Here is a 16,710-nt window from a genome sequence, read left to right as displayed (position 1 = left end):
GTGGTCTGCCTGTATATCCCAATTTGTCCAATGATTTGGAGTGAACCAAGTATGAATTCAGGGCTAAAATACCAAGGTTTGGGGAGTTTGGCACTGGACATTGAAGCACAGGGATGGCAGTCGGTCCAAATGGATCAAGTGGCTAGCTTAGACCAAGTCCAGTCTGAACCCACTCATTTTTCTGAATTAACATTTATACAGCTGATAATCAGATATCTGTCAATCTAGGCAAGGCACAAAGTAGATAGCATGAAAGTTACAGGAAATTTGTGGTATTTATTAGTTTAAGTTTCAATAGAACGGATATCTACATGCCAATCCAAAACAGAACAGAATAGTGCAATCTCTCTCTCTCTACATGCCAATCCAGAACAGAACAGTCTTCCAGTTACCTAACTATCCATCACAACAGCTCCTAGGCCAATGCTGAAATCAAAGCCAATGCATGTCAACTGGTGTCCATTTTTGTCATTCATCTTCATCTTGAGAGTGTAGGAGCCCTAGAGAGACATCAAAGACTTATAAACACATGAAACATCTCAACAAGATCACATAGATCTTAAAAATATCAATGCAATAGAGAATATAAAATCAGAACGAAGAAAAGCTTTATGATTAGAAACCATAGCTGAACAATTATCCAAATTGGTTAGTACACTAGAGCGTCAGACTGTTCTGTGAACACGCTTAAGGTAAAATCCCCATAAAAAAACTTCAATTTTACTATATACAACCACACGAAAGAAAGCACATCCATTCTTAGTTTTGACGATAGCAGCAGCTTCATGCTGAACAGCTTGGATCAAATATTTGAATGAATAGGCCAATATTTATCTGTTCATCAACCAGCATTCCTGAAAAGGTATTCTTATAAAGATGGTAAATAAGAACCATTGGTCCAGTCAAAGGATACCATGTAGAGACTCTATGGGTTGATTGTGTTAGCCATATTTTTTTTTATCAATAACACAATTGTGTTATCCATATCAATGGGATCTCATCAATCACAAGAATCCCATCAATCAAAGGCAGCTGGTGACTAAGCTTTCCATTTATAATTGTTGTAACATATCCTCATATATTCTTTATACCACGGAAAGATTTTTTTTTGATAATTCAAATGCGTTTTTTTTTTTTTCAATTAGCAACATGAAGTTTCTTTAAATAAATATTTAGTATGAAACAGTATAATAGATATAGGAATTTCCCAGCCACCCTTTGTGGTTTTACACATACACCACAATTACAGCTTAGCCCAAAATAGTTGTTCCCTAATCTCTCATGATTTTTGTCTTTGACAATTGTACATACCAAAATTATATTTTTATCAACATTATATGTGTAATACAATCAATCTCTGGATTCAGTGAGAATCATTAACAAATTCGACACAAATATACTGATTCCCCCCTCCCTACGTATCTCTCTCTCTCTCTCTCTCTCTCTCTCTCTCTCTCTCTCGCTCGCTCACACACACACACACACACACACACAATGTTCTCTGTCCCTCTCCCCCAAGAAGTGACTACTATCATACTTGAACCTGCACTCTCATGCTTGTCATTCCAAGAGTTAAACCTTGTACCAATCAATGGCCCCTCAACTGACACCCAAACTACTAGTTGGTACTGCTAAAAATATATATATTTATATATAAAAGAAAAAAATGGCACCCTTCCATTCCAATCCAACCACCAAATAGCAAACCACCTATATGAGTATCTTTACATCTGATTCTTCGTCATCATGTTCACATCTCATGCATTCTTATTGTGTAGTTATAAACATTCAATTGCTTAGTAATTGATTTTTTCTCATTAACAGTATCTACAGTATCTCTTCAGTCTCCCTAGCCCTGAGTTTGGGTTCTACAAAATGGAAACAGAGTGGAGGATATGGGAGTTTGGAGTGAACTTGAAGGTTGATAGAAGTAAAGATAAAAGTAAATTATTTTCAGTTTAAAATTTCTACTATTTGCTTTAATATATATTTCTTTGATAGGCAATGTTTAATATATACATGTTAAGTTTAAATTTCATTGAAAAAGTAAAAAGGAAGGTGATAAGGAATCACCCTTGAGGGAAACAACCAAGTCAAGATCAGCCACACTCTCCTAGCTAACAAACCCCTAACATCTTACCACCCTAGACTGAGATATAAGCCTCATATATCAGGCACAAGAAAAATTCAACATCCTACTCAACCAACCCACCATTCCCTCCCTTTAAACCAAATAGAAAAACACACCACCAACTCCAGAATATTTGAAATTTAGCCCTCTTACATAGCTTCATCACTCTCAATAAACAATATATCAGCAACAGCTTGCTCCCTTTCTCCATCTCCAAAAAATCTCTTGTAAAATCCTCACTTCCCAAGAAAAAAAGTCCTAACATTTTACTTGAACTTCCTCTTCAATTACTTTTTCCAAATTAATCTTCTTCCTTACCCATCAGACTTCCTTAAAAATCACCTCAAATTCTATCTCTTGCTTCTTAGTCTCTTCCTCATTGTCTTCACCCTGTTTCTTCTGCAACATCGTCCTTGAAAATGACCAAAGAAAATTCTGAACTCAGTCCCACTGATTCCACATCTGCTGCAGTACTTGGTCAGATTTCATGTATTTTTCTACAGACTTACAATATTGATTATTGTTCTTCACACCCTTTCTCTTATAGCCTTCCTAAACTTATTGCATGGGCCTAACCCACAAAGTCCATCTTCTGGGTAATAGAAGATTATCACTTAGGTTACATGAACTAAATGTGTAATATTTTATTCATATTCTGTACAATGAGATTCTGTACAATACATCCACAAGGATGCCTAAGAGGACCAAAAAAATGTTCACAGCCAAGAAGGAAAGGCTGGAATTTCCCTCAAATAACTATTACAATGAAACTCCAATTCAGTCAAAATAGGAATTAATAATAAGCTCCAAAGGATGGTCCCTGGAGTCTGTTTTCTTGGTAAACACGCAGCAGGATCTCAGAATAGTGAGAGAAGAGGAGGGAGAAGAGAGAAGAGAGAAGAAGGAAGAGAGAAAAGAGAAAAAAGGTTTTGGAGAGAAAAACATCAGTTGGCGGCACCAGCCTTTTTGATATTTATATTAGGGCGATCACTCAAATAATAAAACAATGTAAAATTACATATGTGCTCTTGCGGCACTAAACTAAAGTAAGACTAGCTTATTCAACACTCCCCCTCAAGTTGGGACATAGATATCAATCATGCCCAACTCGTCACATAAGTCATCATGCTGCAAGTGATGTAAGCCTTTTGTAAATATATCTTCAAGTTGCTCCTTAGAACTAATAATATGGGGTGCACACTTCCCCATTAACAATTTTCTCTTTGATAAAGAGCTTGTCAACCTCAATATGTTTAGTTCTATCATGAAGAACTGGGTTAGCTACAATGTTGATGGCAGCCTTGTTATAACAATGCAATGACATGGGGCTATCAACTAGAAAACCCAGTTCGCTCAACAAATTCTTTATCCACATGGCTTCAGCTACTCCATGGGACATTGTTCTATACTCAACTTCAGCACTAGACCTAGCCACCACACTTTGTTTCTTGCTTCCCCATTTGACTATGTTTCCTCCCACAAAAGAACAATATCCACTAGTGGACTTTCTGTCATCAACTGATCCAGCCCAATCAGCATCTGTATACACTTCAATCTTCAAATGCCCATTCTTCTAGAATAGCAAACTAGCTCCTAGAAACTTCTTTAGATATTCGAGGATTCTCTTGGCTGCCTCTAAGTGTGTGGTCTTAGAAGCATGCCTGAACTGACTAAGAACACCTACGACATAAGCAATGTCTAGCCGAGTCATGGACAAATACAGGAGCCTTCCCACAAGTCTCTGGAATTGCTTTACATCCTTGATAACCTCACCACAACAGTCACCCAATCTGTGATTTGGATCAATGGGAGAGTCAGCTGGCTTAACCCCTAGTTTTCTTAAATCCTGTGACAGATCTAGGATGTGTGATCACTATGTCATCAACATACACCATCAAGGCTGCAATCTTTTCTTCCCCCCTTTTCACAAATAGTGTATGGTCAGTTTGACACTGCTTGTAACCAATCTACTGCATAGTCAGATGAAACTTGTTGAACCAAGCTCTTGGTGATTGTTTTAGACCATTCAAGAAGGCATTTTTAATGTCTAGCTGATGAAGATCCCAATCAAGATTTGCAACAAGAGAGAAAATAACTCTAATGGAGTTCATCTTAGCTACTAAAGCAAAAGTCTCTGCATAATCTACTACATATACCTGGGTAAACCCTTCTACCACCAACCTGGCCTTGTACCTTTCTACTGTGCCATCAGCCTTATGCTTCACTATGAACACCCACTTGCACCTTGTTAGTTCCTTACCCTCAGGAAAATCCACTAACTCCCACATACCATTTTTATGTAAGGCATTTATCTCTTCTTTCATTGCATTTGTCCATTCAGGGACAAAGAAAGCTTCTGCCACATTTTTAAGGATAGGGACACTGTCAATGGAAGAAAGGAAAGCACGAAAAGAGAGTGAAATGTTCTCATAGAAAACAAAATGTAAAATAGGATACTTGGTGGTACAAGACCTAACTCCCTTCCTTTTTTGCAATAGGGATGTCTAGGTAATTAGCAGATGAAGTATCAATAGCAAGAGGATCAGAAACATCAATAGGAATGAGAGTACCTGGTTAGATAGGATCTATCCTTGATGAATCTGATGATGTTGGTGGTACAGTTTCAAGTTGTTCCATAGCTCTTGAACTTAGTTGGCCCTTGTGACGACGAGAAAAAACATAGAATGGAGGAGGGTTAGGCAGAGGGGGAAGAACCTGAACTCAAATGGTCACTTTCAAAGAAAGGCACATCTCTAGACACATAGTATTTCCTGAAAACAGGTTCACAACACCGATAACCCTTTTGACCACAAGTAGGAGATAGGTTTTGGACAAAACAACCACCACCAAACACACAAATAGGAATAAAGAGGGGATCCTTGGGAAATACGAGCTGATGGGGGGCCTTGTACCCTAACAAGCAACTTCAAGGAGGTGGTAGTTTTTTCTTTCAGCAACACCATTCTATTGGGGGGGGAGGGGGTCTAGCACAAGAGCTACGATGTATGGATCCACATGAAGCAAAAAACTCTGTGAGATTGCGATGAAAGTACTCTTTGGAATTGTCTGGTTGGAAAATTTGGGTCTCCGTTTGAAATTGAGTGAATATCAAGCGTTTGAAATCTTTAATGATTTTGGGTGCTTCATCTCTGGACCACATAGAATATACCCATGTATATTGAGAGTAGTCATCAATAAGCGTAATGAAATACTTATAGCCAGACTCAGATGTTAAAATAACAGGGCCCTGGACATCAAAATAAACAATATGGAAAGGAAAATCAGATTTATTATTCCTTGAAGTAAAATGATTTCTACAATGTTTGCTCAACTGAAAAGTTTGACATATGAAATCCGACACTAACACTGACTTAAATAAATCTAGTAACAAAACTTTCAATGATTCAAAAGATAAATGACCCAAACGACTATGCCATAAATGGACTTGACTCTTACTAGACAGACTCTTAGACTCAATAGCTGCAAGACTAGCTTTATTGTCCAGCATGTAAAGACCGTCCACCATACGACCTCTACCGATCATCTTCCTCGAGGCCAAATCTTGTATAAAAAAGAAGGGAAAAAGGTTACTGAGTAGTTTAACGAATTTGTTATACTAACGAAAAACAAGTTTATAGGTAGTTTTGGAACATGTAGAATATCAGAAAGGGTGAGTCCAAGAGGAAGGGAGATGGTTCCTTAACCAGCTATGGTGGAGAAAGAATCATCAGCAAGTCTCACCTTGTCCCGACCAGATAATAGATGATAAGATTGAAAACAATTGGACTTGTTGTCATATGGTTTGAGGCTCCAGAACCTATTATCCAAGGAGAGTCTAAGGGATGTGAGGACACATGGAAAGCAATAGCAGAATTACCGTTACCTGATATAGACGCAAAGGAAGTTGAGGGGGAGAAGCAAAATCCATCTGGTGGATTGCCCTCCCATACAACTCCAAATGGTCAAGGAAAGAATTAATGATATCTTCCTTGGGATCAGTCGCGGAAGGGCTCATGATAGTGGTAGATGATTGAGGTTCCTAAGATGCTAAGTTTGTTGCATTAAACTTCTTTTGACCTTGTTGTCCCGACTTCTTATTCTGGTATGATTTTTTACTCAGCTCTTGGGCCCACTTTGGCTTCCCATGAAATTCCCAACAAGTATCCTAAGTATGTCTAGATTTTTGATAATGTGTGCACCATAGTTTATCCTTGTCATCAACTTTCTTCTAGAAGTCACTCTTCTTAAAGGAATTACCACCTCCCGTAGCAACACTCCCTTTAGCTAACAATGCAATTTGCTCCCCCTCATAATTATTCATCACATTCCGCCAGCTCTCTTCTGACTGTACTAGAGCATACACTTCCTGCACTGACGAGAGATCTTTACTCCCCAATATCTAAATTCTGATAGATTCATATGTGGAATTCATCCCTAAGAAGAAGGCAAACACCCATTGCTGGGAAACCAGAGACTTGTATGCTTTAGCATCTGCATCACACTTCCAGTTTATGTTCTGATAATGATCTAGTTCTTTTCAAATAAAGGTTAGGTCTGAATAGTAGGCGGAGTGACTCCTCTTCCCTTGCTTACAAGTTGAGAAGGCAGCCTACAACTAATATATTTTGGCATAATGTCGTTGTTCTGAATATGTAGATTTAGCCTATTCCCATATCTTATGAGTTGTTTTTGCCCACATGAAGGTCTTTCTCACTTGTGGCAACATGGACAATAACAGCCATGACATCACCACATTGTTTTCCTGGTCCCACCTATCATGTTCCACACCTCCAAACCGTGGTTCTTTAACTCTACCATTGATATACCCCACTTTTCCCCTTGTAGTTATGTAGAGCTTGATTCCCCTTGACCATTCTGGGTAATTGAGACCATCAAAGGGAATCACAACCATGGGAAAACTCATGTCAAAGCCTCCACTCGTTCCACTCTGACTAGAGGTCACACCAGACATACCGGAATCCTTAGAAGACATGGTACTTGATTTCAGTTCAGTCACAATTTAGTCAAAGAACTAGTTCTCAGTTCAGTTCAGACTCACAGTTCAATAAAAAAAAAATTAAAACCTTAGTCCAGCCACAGTTCTAGGCACAAAAAAATTCTTGTTCTCACACAACATAATCAAATCTGATCACACATCACTTGTTCTCATATTACAACCCAACTGAAGCAGTTCAGATTTATAAAACATATCAAAAATCAGGTCTGACCAGTCCCTCCAAACAATAATTCATCAATTTTTCACACGACTACTGAAGGAAAGAAAAACTGCTGTCACACCAGTTACAGAACACGCAGACCTGAACAGCCCACCTTTCAGGGCACAAGAAGGATCACTCGATCCACATAGGCTGAGAGGAAACACTCTTACAACAGCCACAGGTCATTAGACCCACATAGCTCACCCACTTGGGTACATAAGGATCAATTCGATCCACAAAGTTGAGGAGAAAAGAAAAAAAAAAAATCTTTCACAGCATTCGGCTTCCCTCCTCTTGGTGTTTTCTGGGCCACGACTAAGGGAGAGGAAGAATCACACAGCAAGCCTCCTCACGTCAACCAGAAGTCCCTTTTTCTTTGATTCAATCACCAATGGACAAAGAAAGCAGTTGGAGAAAGAAAAGGACTGATCGTACTGCTCCTAAGACTTGGTCTGTAGCTGTGATACCATATTTTCTTGGTAAACACGCAACAAGATCTCATAATAGTGAGAGAAGAGGAGGGAGAAGAGAGAAGAGAGAAGAGAGAAAAGAGAAAAAAGGTTTTGGAGAGAAAAACATCAGCTGGCAGTGCCAGCCTTTTTGATAATTTATATTAGGGCAACCACTCAAATAATAAAACAATGTAAAATTACATATGTGCCCTTGTGGCACTAATCTAAAGTAACACTAGCTTATTCAACAGAGTCAAACACCCTACTATTCCTTTCAAGTCAAACAGCCGAGATGAAGACCAAGGGGATCACATCCCAGCAGATATTGGACCCTTACTCATCCCACAAACCCTCCAGCCCTTGAGCAACCCACTAACAGACTGCAAATGACATCAATGGAGATGGGGATAGTTGGATACTGCCTGAGAAATGCTGGTACTCTGCTAGTAAAGTTGCAATGCAAAAAACAGTGGCTGGAACTTTTAGGCAGTTGCTAGCACCATAAAATGATATCTAGAGCCAACACCTCTCCTGGACAGGTTCATCTTAATTTGATATTTATCCGGGGCAGCTGACCATACAAAGAATTTAGCCTTTAAATGAGCCATGCTTTTTCAAACCTCCTTACAGGAGAAAGAGGAACAGCTGCCACCAACCAGACCTTCATAAAAGGAGTGAACTGAAAAGACTGATTTATGCCAGCCCCAAACTCTGGAGCCTCCTCCTGAGGGTTACATAACTGACCTTTCAACAGATTGAAAAACTGAATTGCCTTATCCACCTCCCTTTGGTTGAAGTTTTAGCACTTTGGTAACGACTATTAAGTCACATGGTGATGAAGGGATGAGCACTGCAGATTTTGTAACTTCTCTACTTAAAGATTTTGACCAACATGGTGGATTGGGCATGAGCACAGAGAATGCCCGGAATTTGGTGGCTTGGGTGACATTGGCATTGAAGTGTGACAGGTTTTCAGTAGGGTCCAGGAATACTGCACCATGCTTGGGCCTATGGATACTGAGATGAAGCAGCGGAGGGCTGTGGCTCAGCAAAAATTGTGAGGCCAATCGAAAGTGCCTGCCCAAAAGAGCTTGAAGAAATGGAGAAGAAGAGAGAACGGATATTATAAACATGGCAACATGTTTGATATCTCAAGGAAGAAGAGAGAATCTTCACCATACTCTTCACATCCATCTCTCAAGTCTCAACCAAGCCTCCCCAGGGTGGAGGCAAGCCATGGAAGAGCTCTCTGCTCTATAGCATAATCACACGTGGAAACTCACCACCCTTCCTCCTGGTAAGCACACTGTTGGGTGTAAATGGGTCTATATAGTGAAGCATCTTCTTGATGGCAGTGTGGAACGATTGAAAGCACGGTTGGTGGCCAAGGGCTATTCTCAGTTATATGGTGTGGACTATATGGAGACATTCTCTCCTGTGGCTAAAATTGGTTCAGTTCAGGTGTTGATCTCATTGACTACTATGTATGATTGGCCTTTCCTACAACTTGACATAAAAAATGCCTTTCTACATGATGATCTTGTTGAGGAGGTGTATATGGAGCAACCACCAGGGTTTGTTGCTCAGGGGGAGGCTGGTAAGGTGTGCAGGCTCAAAAAGGCAATCTATGGATTGAAACAATCTCCTCGTGCATGGTTCGGCAGGTTCAGTGAAGTGGTGAAGGCCTTTGGGATGAAACAGTGTCAGGTTGATCATTTTGTGTTCAGCTATAACTCAAAAGATGGAAAAATCTTGCTAATCGTGTATGTGGATGATATTGTCATAACTGGAAGTGACAGCAATGGAATTGACAGACTAAAAAAATTCTTACAGGATCACTTCAATACGAAAGATTTGGGGGAAGCTAAAGTACTTCTTAGGAATAGAAGTTGCGAGGTTAAAACAGGGGATCACCTTATGTCAGAGGAAATATGTTCTTGATCTACTTGAAGAAACAAGGTTGTTAGGTGCTAAACCAGCAAAGACTCCTATGAAACTCAATGCCAAGCTAAGTGTGGATGCAGGTGAAGAGTTTGATGATCTTGGAAGATACAGAAGGTTGGTGGGAAAGTTGAACTATCTGATCATCACCCGACCAGATATATCATTTGCTGTGAGTGTGGTGAGTCAGTTTATGCAACATCCTCGGGTTCCTCACTAGGAAGTTGTTCTGAGAATTGTTAGGTACCTAAAGGGTGCTCCAGGTCGTGGTTTGTTATACCGAAAGGGAGGAACTCTTGAGATAGTATGGTACACAGATGCTGATTGGGCTGGCTCTATATCAGACAGGAGGTCAACCACAGGGTATTGTACCTTCCTGGGTGGCAATCTTGTAACATGGAAGAGCAAGAAGCAAACAGTGGTGGCAAGAAGTAGTGTGGAAGCAGAATACAAGGCTATGGCCCATACCACATGTGAACTAGTATGGCTGAAGAACCTGCTACAGGAGATGGGTTTCTCAATTCACAAACCCATGAAACTATACTATGATAATCAAGCTGCTGTTCACATCTCATCCAATCCCGTCTTCCATGAAAGAACGAAACATATTGAGGTGGATTGTCACTTTGTGAGAGAGAGAGTGATAAGTGGGGTAATAACTACATCTCATGTGAGCTCAGGAAATCAGTGGGCATATCTCTTCACAAAAGGATTGTCTCGGGGAAGAATAGATTACATTTGTAACAAGCTGGGACTATATGATATATACTCTCCAGCTTGAGGGGGAGTGTTAGAAGGCTCGAGTTAGGGGTATTTTGGTCATTCTGGTGTATCTTATTGAAAGTGAAATGTCTATTGTATTTGAGTTTAAGTTATGTGTCCCATCTTCTATGAGGGACAACATTGTCTTTCTTGTAACTTAAGTTTTATGAATAAAAGTCAAGTGAGTCGGCTAGGTGAGTGTGACTTTCACTGTTCTCTCTTCTAGTCTAGCCGAACATTCTTCTCCTTCTTTCTCTTTTCATTCTTCTTCCTTCTTCTCTGCTTTGACCTAGAATGAACTAGGGTTTATTCACAATTGTTTTTAGAAAAGTCCTCCACAATGACTCTTAATGACTAGGCCATGGTTCCGCCAGAACTTTTTGATTGGTGTTGTTGCTTGAGAGTTTCCAGCTGCTAGGTCTAGCTGAGAATCACATGGTGTGTTTGCACTTTCCATGGTTTCCATGAGGCATGACATAGCACCATAAAGATTGGGTGATATCAGTGGACTTCTCTGGTTCTTTGGACTTCAAAACTCCTCAAATGAAGAAGAAAAAAATTGGAAGGCATTTTTGTCCTTTAGATTATTCCATCAATCTTAACAGTGGGATTTTCTAACTGGGTATACATAAGTAATTGGGGAAACCACAGGGTATACTTATTTGTTTAGCTCAAACCTCAGGGCATATCTATGTAATTTACCCTTATTTATTTACTTGTATTGGGTATAAATGTAATATCATGGTCCTTTTATAAATATAAAACAAATGGGGCCGACTGAATGAGTACTCAAATGATCTGTTTTCACTTTTCTTCATCTTCATATTTTCCTTCTTCTCGGACCCTAACATTCTTCTTTGTGCACAAACAACAAAGAATTTAAGATGGGGATTCTAACTTCCTAACTATTTTAGCAAATTAAAAGATAATCAATTTGTAGAAATGTACATAAAATTAGCTTCTATATGTAATCATGTAATAGTAATACAATTATTTACATTACGCAATTACAACAACAGCATTAGAAAAGATAAAAAGGAAACCAACCAAACAAAATGTACAGACAATTTCATGCATTAGAAGTCTGTATCAACCGGTTAATGATTGAATACAAAACTTGGTTTGAAGTTTAAATTATCCAACAAATAAGAATTTAGTGATAAAGAGGTTAGGGATTAATAGTTGAAAATGAAAAACTACATAAGAAGTCTGTATCCAAGGTATAGAATGTCGGTGTCGGTGGAAATGTATATAGAAAACATGTCAGAAATATCATATGGAAATATTGTAAAAATTACAGACATTAGAAATATTGTAAAATATGCAAAAATATAGAATGATGTTTTATGAAATGATAAAAGAAGCACAAGCACACCATTTTAAATTATTATCTTGTTCTAAATCATTAAACAAAGCTAAGAAATTAAGGTTCTAGGAAAAATAATTCAGTGTCTTATAAACCTTAAGATTCAAAACTACATAATAGAATGAGTTTGAGCAAAATTTGAATTCATAGAAAATGCAAATTATTCTAATAAATCAACCAAATAATCTATTACACAAATAGGAACTAATATTTAACTCCATGTTCGGAATGGATATTGAGCAGGCTCGAAGTGGTAATCATGTACACTAGGTAGTCAATAACATTGTTACTCCACATATCTACAAAATTGCACCAACTTATGTTAAAATATTATCTCTTGTACTCCATATAGTTTTGGTAGTGTTCACTGGGAATATGTCTATTCCAGTAAAATTGTGTGTCACACTACCCATGGAAATGGAAATATTGGGAAATTTATGGACATTTTAAACCATGTCTGTATCAACTAGCTGATGATTGAATACCTAGTTTAAATAAACTACCAAATAAGAACACAAAGAAATGAAGAGGTTAGGGATTGCCAAGTTTAAATTGAAAAACTGCATAAGAAGTCTTCATCAACAAGTTGTTGATTCAATGTGGCACTTAGGGGCTGTTTGATAACAGCTGAAGTTGCTGAACTGAAGGACTTATTGCTTTGTCTTTTAGTGGATAAAATAATTAAATAGTAAAATATTCAAGGGCACAATATTCTAGCCAATTTCAGCTTCAGCCATTAAGGAGCACACAGCATCCTTAAAAACTTATTCACTAAAAGACAAGGCAATAAGCTTTTCAGTTTAGACCTTTCAGCTGTTATCAAACAGCCCCTTAGTTTAAATGAACCAGCAAACAAGAATGTAAAGATAATGGAGAGGCTAGGGATTGATGGGTAAAATTAAAATACTGCACAAGGAGGATAACTTACCGGGGGAGTATATCCTGGTAATGTTTGGGTGTGAGAGAGCACAAAGTCACCCACTATAATAGGGCAAGATGTTTCTGCACAGAGTTCATGGCTCTCAGTGTGGATGTGTACCCCAAAGTATGAAACCTCAATTACAAGTTTCCCTCCAAAGATTACTTCATCTGCATGGAAAAGAACAGGTAATTTTATTTCCAATAGTGAATTTGTTTTCATTCAAGGAGGATGAACATGATAGAGCTATTTTGGCTCATTAATGATGGTTTAAAACCTGCTTGTGAAATGAGTTAGGTGTGGAATTTGACATAGCCTTTTTAAAAAATATTAAGGGAAGATAACGCTATCAACTTTTCCCATGAACAGAAATATCAAGAAGAAAAGACTAAGAAGCATAGGGATTGTTTTGATTGTCTATCCAAAACATTTGTGGTCCTAAAGCCTGTTAAGGAAAAGGATGGAAACTTTATTCCGGTCAAATACAATCTATCAATCAATCACTCAATACAGGATAAGGAAGAAAAGAAACACGAGTTGTTGTATGACGACTCAAAATTAAAATCCAACAGAGTCATAATATTAGAAAAATAAATGGTATCATAAAAAAAAAATCCTTATCTGATAGAAACAACTACTTTTTTCAAGCCTAAAGCTACAAAGGAAGAAACCATAAAATTTTGTAGACGGAATCATAAACCGTCTACAGCCTCGGCAATCATAAACCGCATGATTTCTTAGCAAACAATCTCTTAACATGCATCAACAGCCACCATGGCTGGAAGCTATATCTCATTATTATAACGAATTGCATCGCATTATTTGCCAACGTGTGCTGCTCCTTCAATCCCAACGAGTTTGAAGGGTTGACAACCACTGTAATAATGTGTATTAAATACATAAAATCTCAATTCAACACCAAATAAAATAAAGGTGTGATAATATTTGATTAGAATAGGTTATCGACTTGTATTTATATCAATGAAAGAAGAAGCTTGTAAGAAGAAAGCAATTATTGAGCCTGAATAATAGTTCCAGGAGAAAAAGATACCACCACAAAAGTCCAGGAGAACGAACATATAAGTTCAGACTTCACCTGTGGTGGCGGAGATGCTGAAGGTCGCAGGCTTGCCTCTCACCACCGGCTCCGGCGACATCTCGACTCCGCTCACTTTAACAGCATAATTGCCTTTATTATCTGCATTCATTTTAAAAGTCGCACAAGACATCAGCTACCTATCCATTCTGCCAACAACAAAAACCCATGGCAACTAAATCCAGGTCAAAATCAAACTCAAAGCAAGCACAATTTCTTCGAATTAACCGACTGTCGCTGGCCATAAGGAAGAACGCAACCCGGATGTTTCTTCATCAAATTCGATTACCGGACGACTGAAACAAAAACGGCCATCGAACAAACATTACATCCATTGCCTAGTTCTTTCAAAACCCCCAGATTGTTAGAATCACAGATTCAAATCCCCTCTTTTACTCTCACATCAACCGGTTTTCAACATCCAAGTAGACAAAACTGAATAACCAGCAGAAAACCGCTATATGCCTCAAATTTCAAAACTGAATTGAAGAAAGATATACCAGATTCAGGAAGAACTCACCGCAGTACTTAACTTTCGTGGCATGAATCAACGGAGAGAGTAGAAAAGCCGCGAAAAATAGCGGCAGAAACAACTTGAACTGAACCGCCTCCATGAATCCACCGATCTATAGGAAACACAGAGGAGCAGAAAGCCACAAATGAAATTGGGAGGAGGGGCGGAAGAGAGCGATACGGAGATATCCCTTCTTCAGGGTCGAAAGAAAGAATCCATCATTTGACGAGGAACGTTAGGTGCAAAAGAGAGGAGCTTGAGACGGAATCAACTTACGAAACACGAGATTACAGATAACTGAAGTACAGAACAAGAAGCAAAATCAAATCTGGTTTGTCTTTTTTCGGTTTGTTTATCTCTTTTCAAGTGAATTTACGAAAATGCCCCAAAAATTCAGCATTTTCCAATAAGGTTATGTTTGGTTTGAAGGAAAAAGGTAGGAAAATCAATATAAATCTTATATTGATTTTCCTACCTTTTTCCTTCAAACCAAACATAACCTAAATGATTCAGACCATGCCCCAGTAAACCTTATGACACAACCTCCAAATACATCCCGGGCCTCAATTCCATTTCTTGCTCTTTTGGATAGAGCATGAAGATTGCAAGTCCATCATGGGGCAAGAAATCTCTGGATCAAGTCCATCCAAGAAGTGGGAGGAATCCAACTCTTACAAGAACCCACTATAAGAAATCCCAAATGCTGTTCATCAAATGCATCTTCACAAAGCCCCAGGCCCGGATGGTTTTACAGCCATCTTCTACCAGAAATATTGGGGCAAGACATCCATCAAATGGTTCTTCATTTTTCTTTCCAAATTGAGCACCTACCAAAAGAGAGCTGAATAACACACCTCTATAATTTTTGTTCCCAAAGTCCAAAATCCAACTAAGACAGGACACTTCCAGCCTATAAATTTGTGCAATGTCCTTTACAATATCATCTCCAAATGGATGGTAACAAGATTGCAACCAATACTAGGAAAACTCATTTCTCCTTTCCAATCTAGGTTCCTGAAGGATCTACAAATCAGTGCATCTCTCCACCCCTACATTGTCAGTTAAACTGGATGGATGTTGTCATGGTCACTTCCAGTAGAACAAAGGTTTAAGGCAAACTGACCCTTTGTCTCCATACCTCTTCATATTAGGCATGGAAGTGCTCACTCAATTGTTAACAACAGCAGAACAAGAAGGGATCATTGAGGGAGCAAAAATATGTAGAAATGCTATTACCATATCACACTTACTCTTTGCAGATGATTGTATCATCTTCTACAAGACAACCATGGGTCAAGTGAGAACTCTCAGCTCCATTCTTACACTATTGGAATAACTTTCTGGACAGAAAATAAATCATGGTAAATCATTCATCATATTCAATAGCAATGTACCTAGACATGGCCAAACTTAAAAGTTAAGAAACCATTGCAAGGTACAAGATACCTCGGTGCTTAGATAGGTGTTTGAGTTGATAAAATAGCTACACATCAAACGGTTGCTGGACAGAATCATAGCAAAAGTACTATCTTGGAGTGCCAAGCTTCTTTCTCAAGTAGGCCATCCCCATTTACACCATGCAAACGGTTGTACTTGCTAAAAAAATTCACTTATGCTGTGTTTGGTTTGAAGGAAAAAGCAGGGAAAGGTAAGGAAACTTATGCATAGATTGTGAAGGTTTCCCTTTCTTTTCCTACTTTTTCCTTTAAACCAAACATAACCTTACAAATGGACAAAACGATGAAGAACTTCTGGTGGCAAGTGGGAGACCTATAAAATGGAGCAAAGCCTATCAACAAAAGTTAGTTAGCGGCCTAGGGTTCAGACAAAGCAAGCTTATGAATAAGGCAGTTTTTGAGAAACAAGTGTGGAGATTGATCAATTCTCCAAATGCGCTTTGGAGGAGCAGGATGGCGAGACAGAAATACTTCCCAAATAAAAGCCCATGTGAAGCCAAACCAAATAGTACAACCTCCTACAAGAGCTCAACCCCAACCTATTAAATTAAAGAAGATAAACAATGGTGAAGACACTCAACTCTTCGCAGACCCTTGGTTACCCACCTTTCAGGAGGAATTCCCATCCCAAGAAACCCATATGACTCTGACCTTAACCAATTAAAAGGCACTCTAACTCTATTATTTTGGCAAAGGATGTGTTGCTCTTTACATTTACGTCCTATGGAGGACTCGAAACAAATTGGTTTTCAGCAACCAAACAAGCACTCCAATGGAGGTAATCGACTGGATCAGGAAATACACTCCTACCTTAACCCTTCCGGCTGTGTTTGGTTGCAATGCAATTTTAACT

General features: G+C 38.7%; 1 protein-coding gene across 1 annotated transcript; it reads right to left on the bottom strand.

The window, feature by feature from the left end:
* Nucleotides 1–256: 256 nt before the first annotated feature.
* Nucleotides 257–14,735, bottom strand: LOC148871391 (uncharacterized). The gene is made up of 4 exons (XM_088968324.1): nt 14,407–14,735; nt 13,887–13,988; nt 12,800–12,960; nt 257–500 (listed from the first exon to the last, which is right to left on the bottom strand). The coding sequence occupies exons 1-4, from the start codon at nt 14,498–14,500 to the stop codon at nt 393–395; spliced, it is 465 nt and encodes a 154-aa protein (XP_088824450.1). The 5' UTR covers nt 14,501–14,735; the 3' UTR covers nt 257–392.
* Nucleotides 14,736–16,710: the final 1,975 nt, after the last annotated feature.

This window comes from Nelumbo lutea, chromosome 2 (assembly GCF_056320005.1).
Source record: "Nelumbo lutea isolate HS-2025 chromosome 2, American lotus-T2T, whole genome shotgun sequence".
Taxonomy (NCBI): Eukaryota; Viridiplantae; Streptophyta; class Magnoliopsida; order Proteales; family Nelumbonaceae; genus Nelumbo; species Nelumbo lutea.
Note: the sequence above shows the minus strand (reverse complement) of the source record. Positions and strands in the feature narration are given on the sequence as shown.

What these genes read in the sequence shown, in the direction of transcription:
- LOC148871391 (XM_088968324.1), bottom strand. Translation starts at nt 14,500, where the DNA reads ATGGAGGCGGTTCAGTTCAAGTTGTTTCTGCCGCTATTTTTCGCGGCT. An exon ending in CAGCATCTCCGCCACCACAG is followed by an intron (nt 12,961 to 13,886) that starts GTGAAGTCTGAA and finishes TTTTCCATGCAG; the next exon opens with ATGAAGTAATCTTTGGAGGG. An exon ending in TACCAGGATATACTCCCCCG is followed by an intron (nt 501 to 12,799) that starts GTAAGTTATCCT and finishes ATGTCTCTCTAG; the next exon opens with GGCTCCTACACTCTCAAGAT.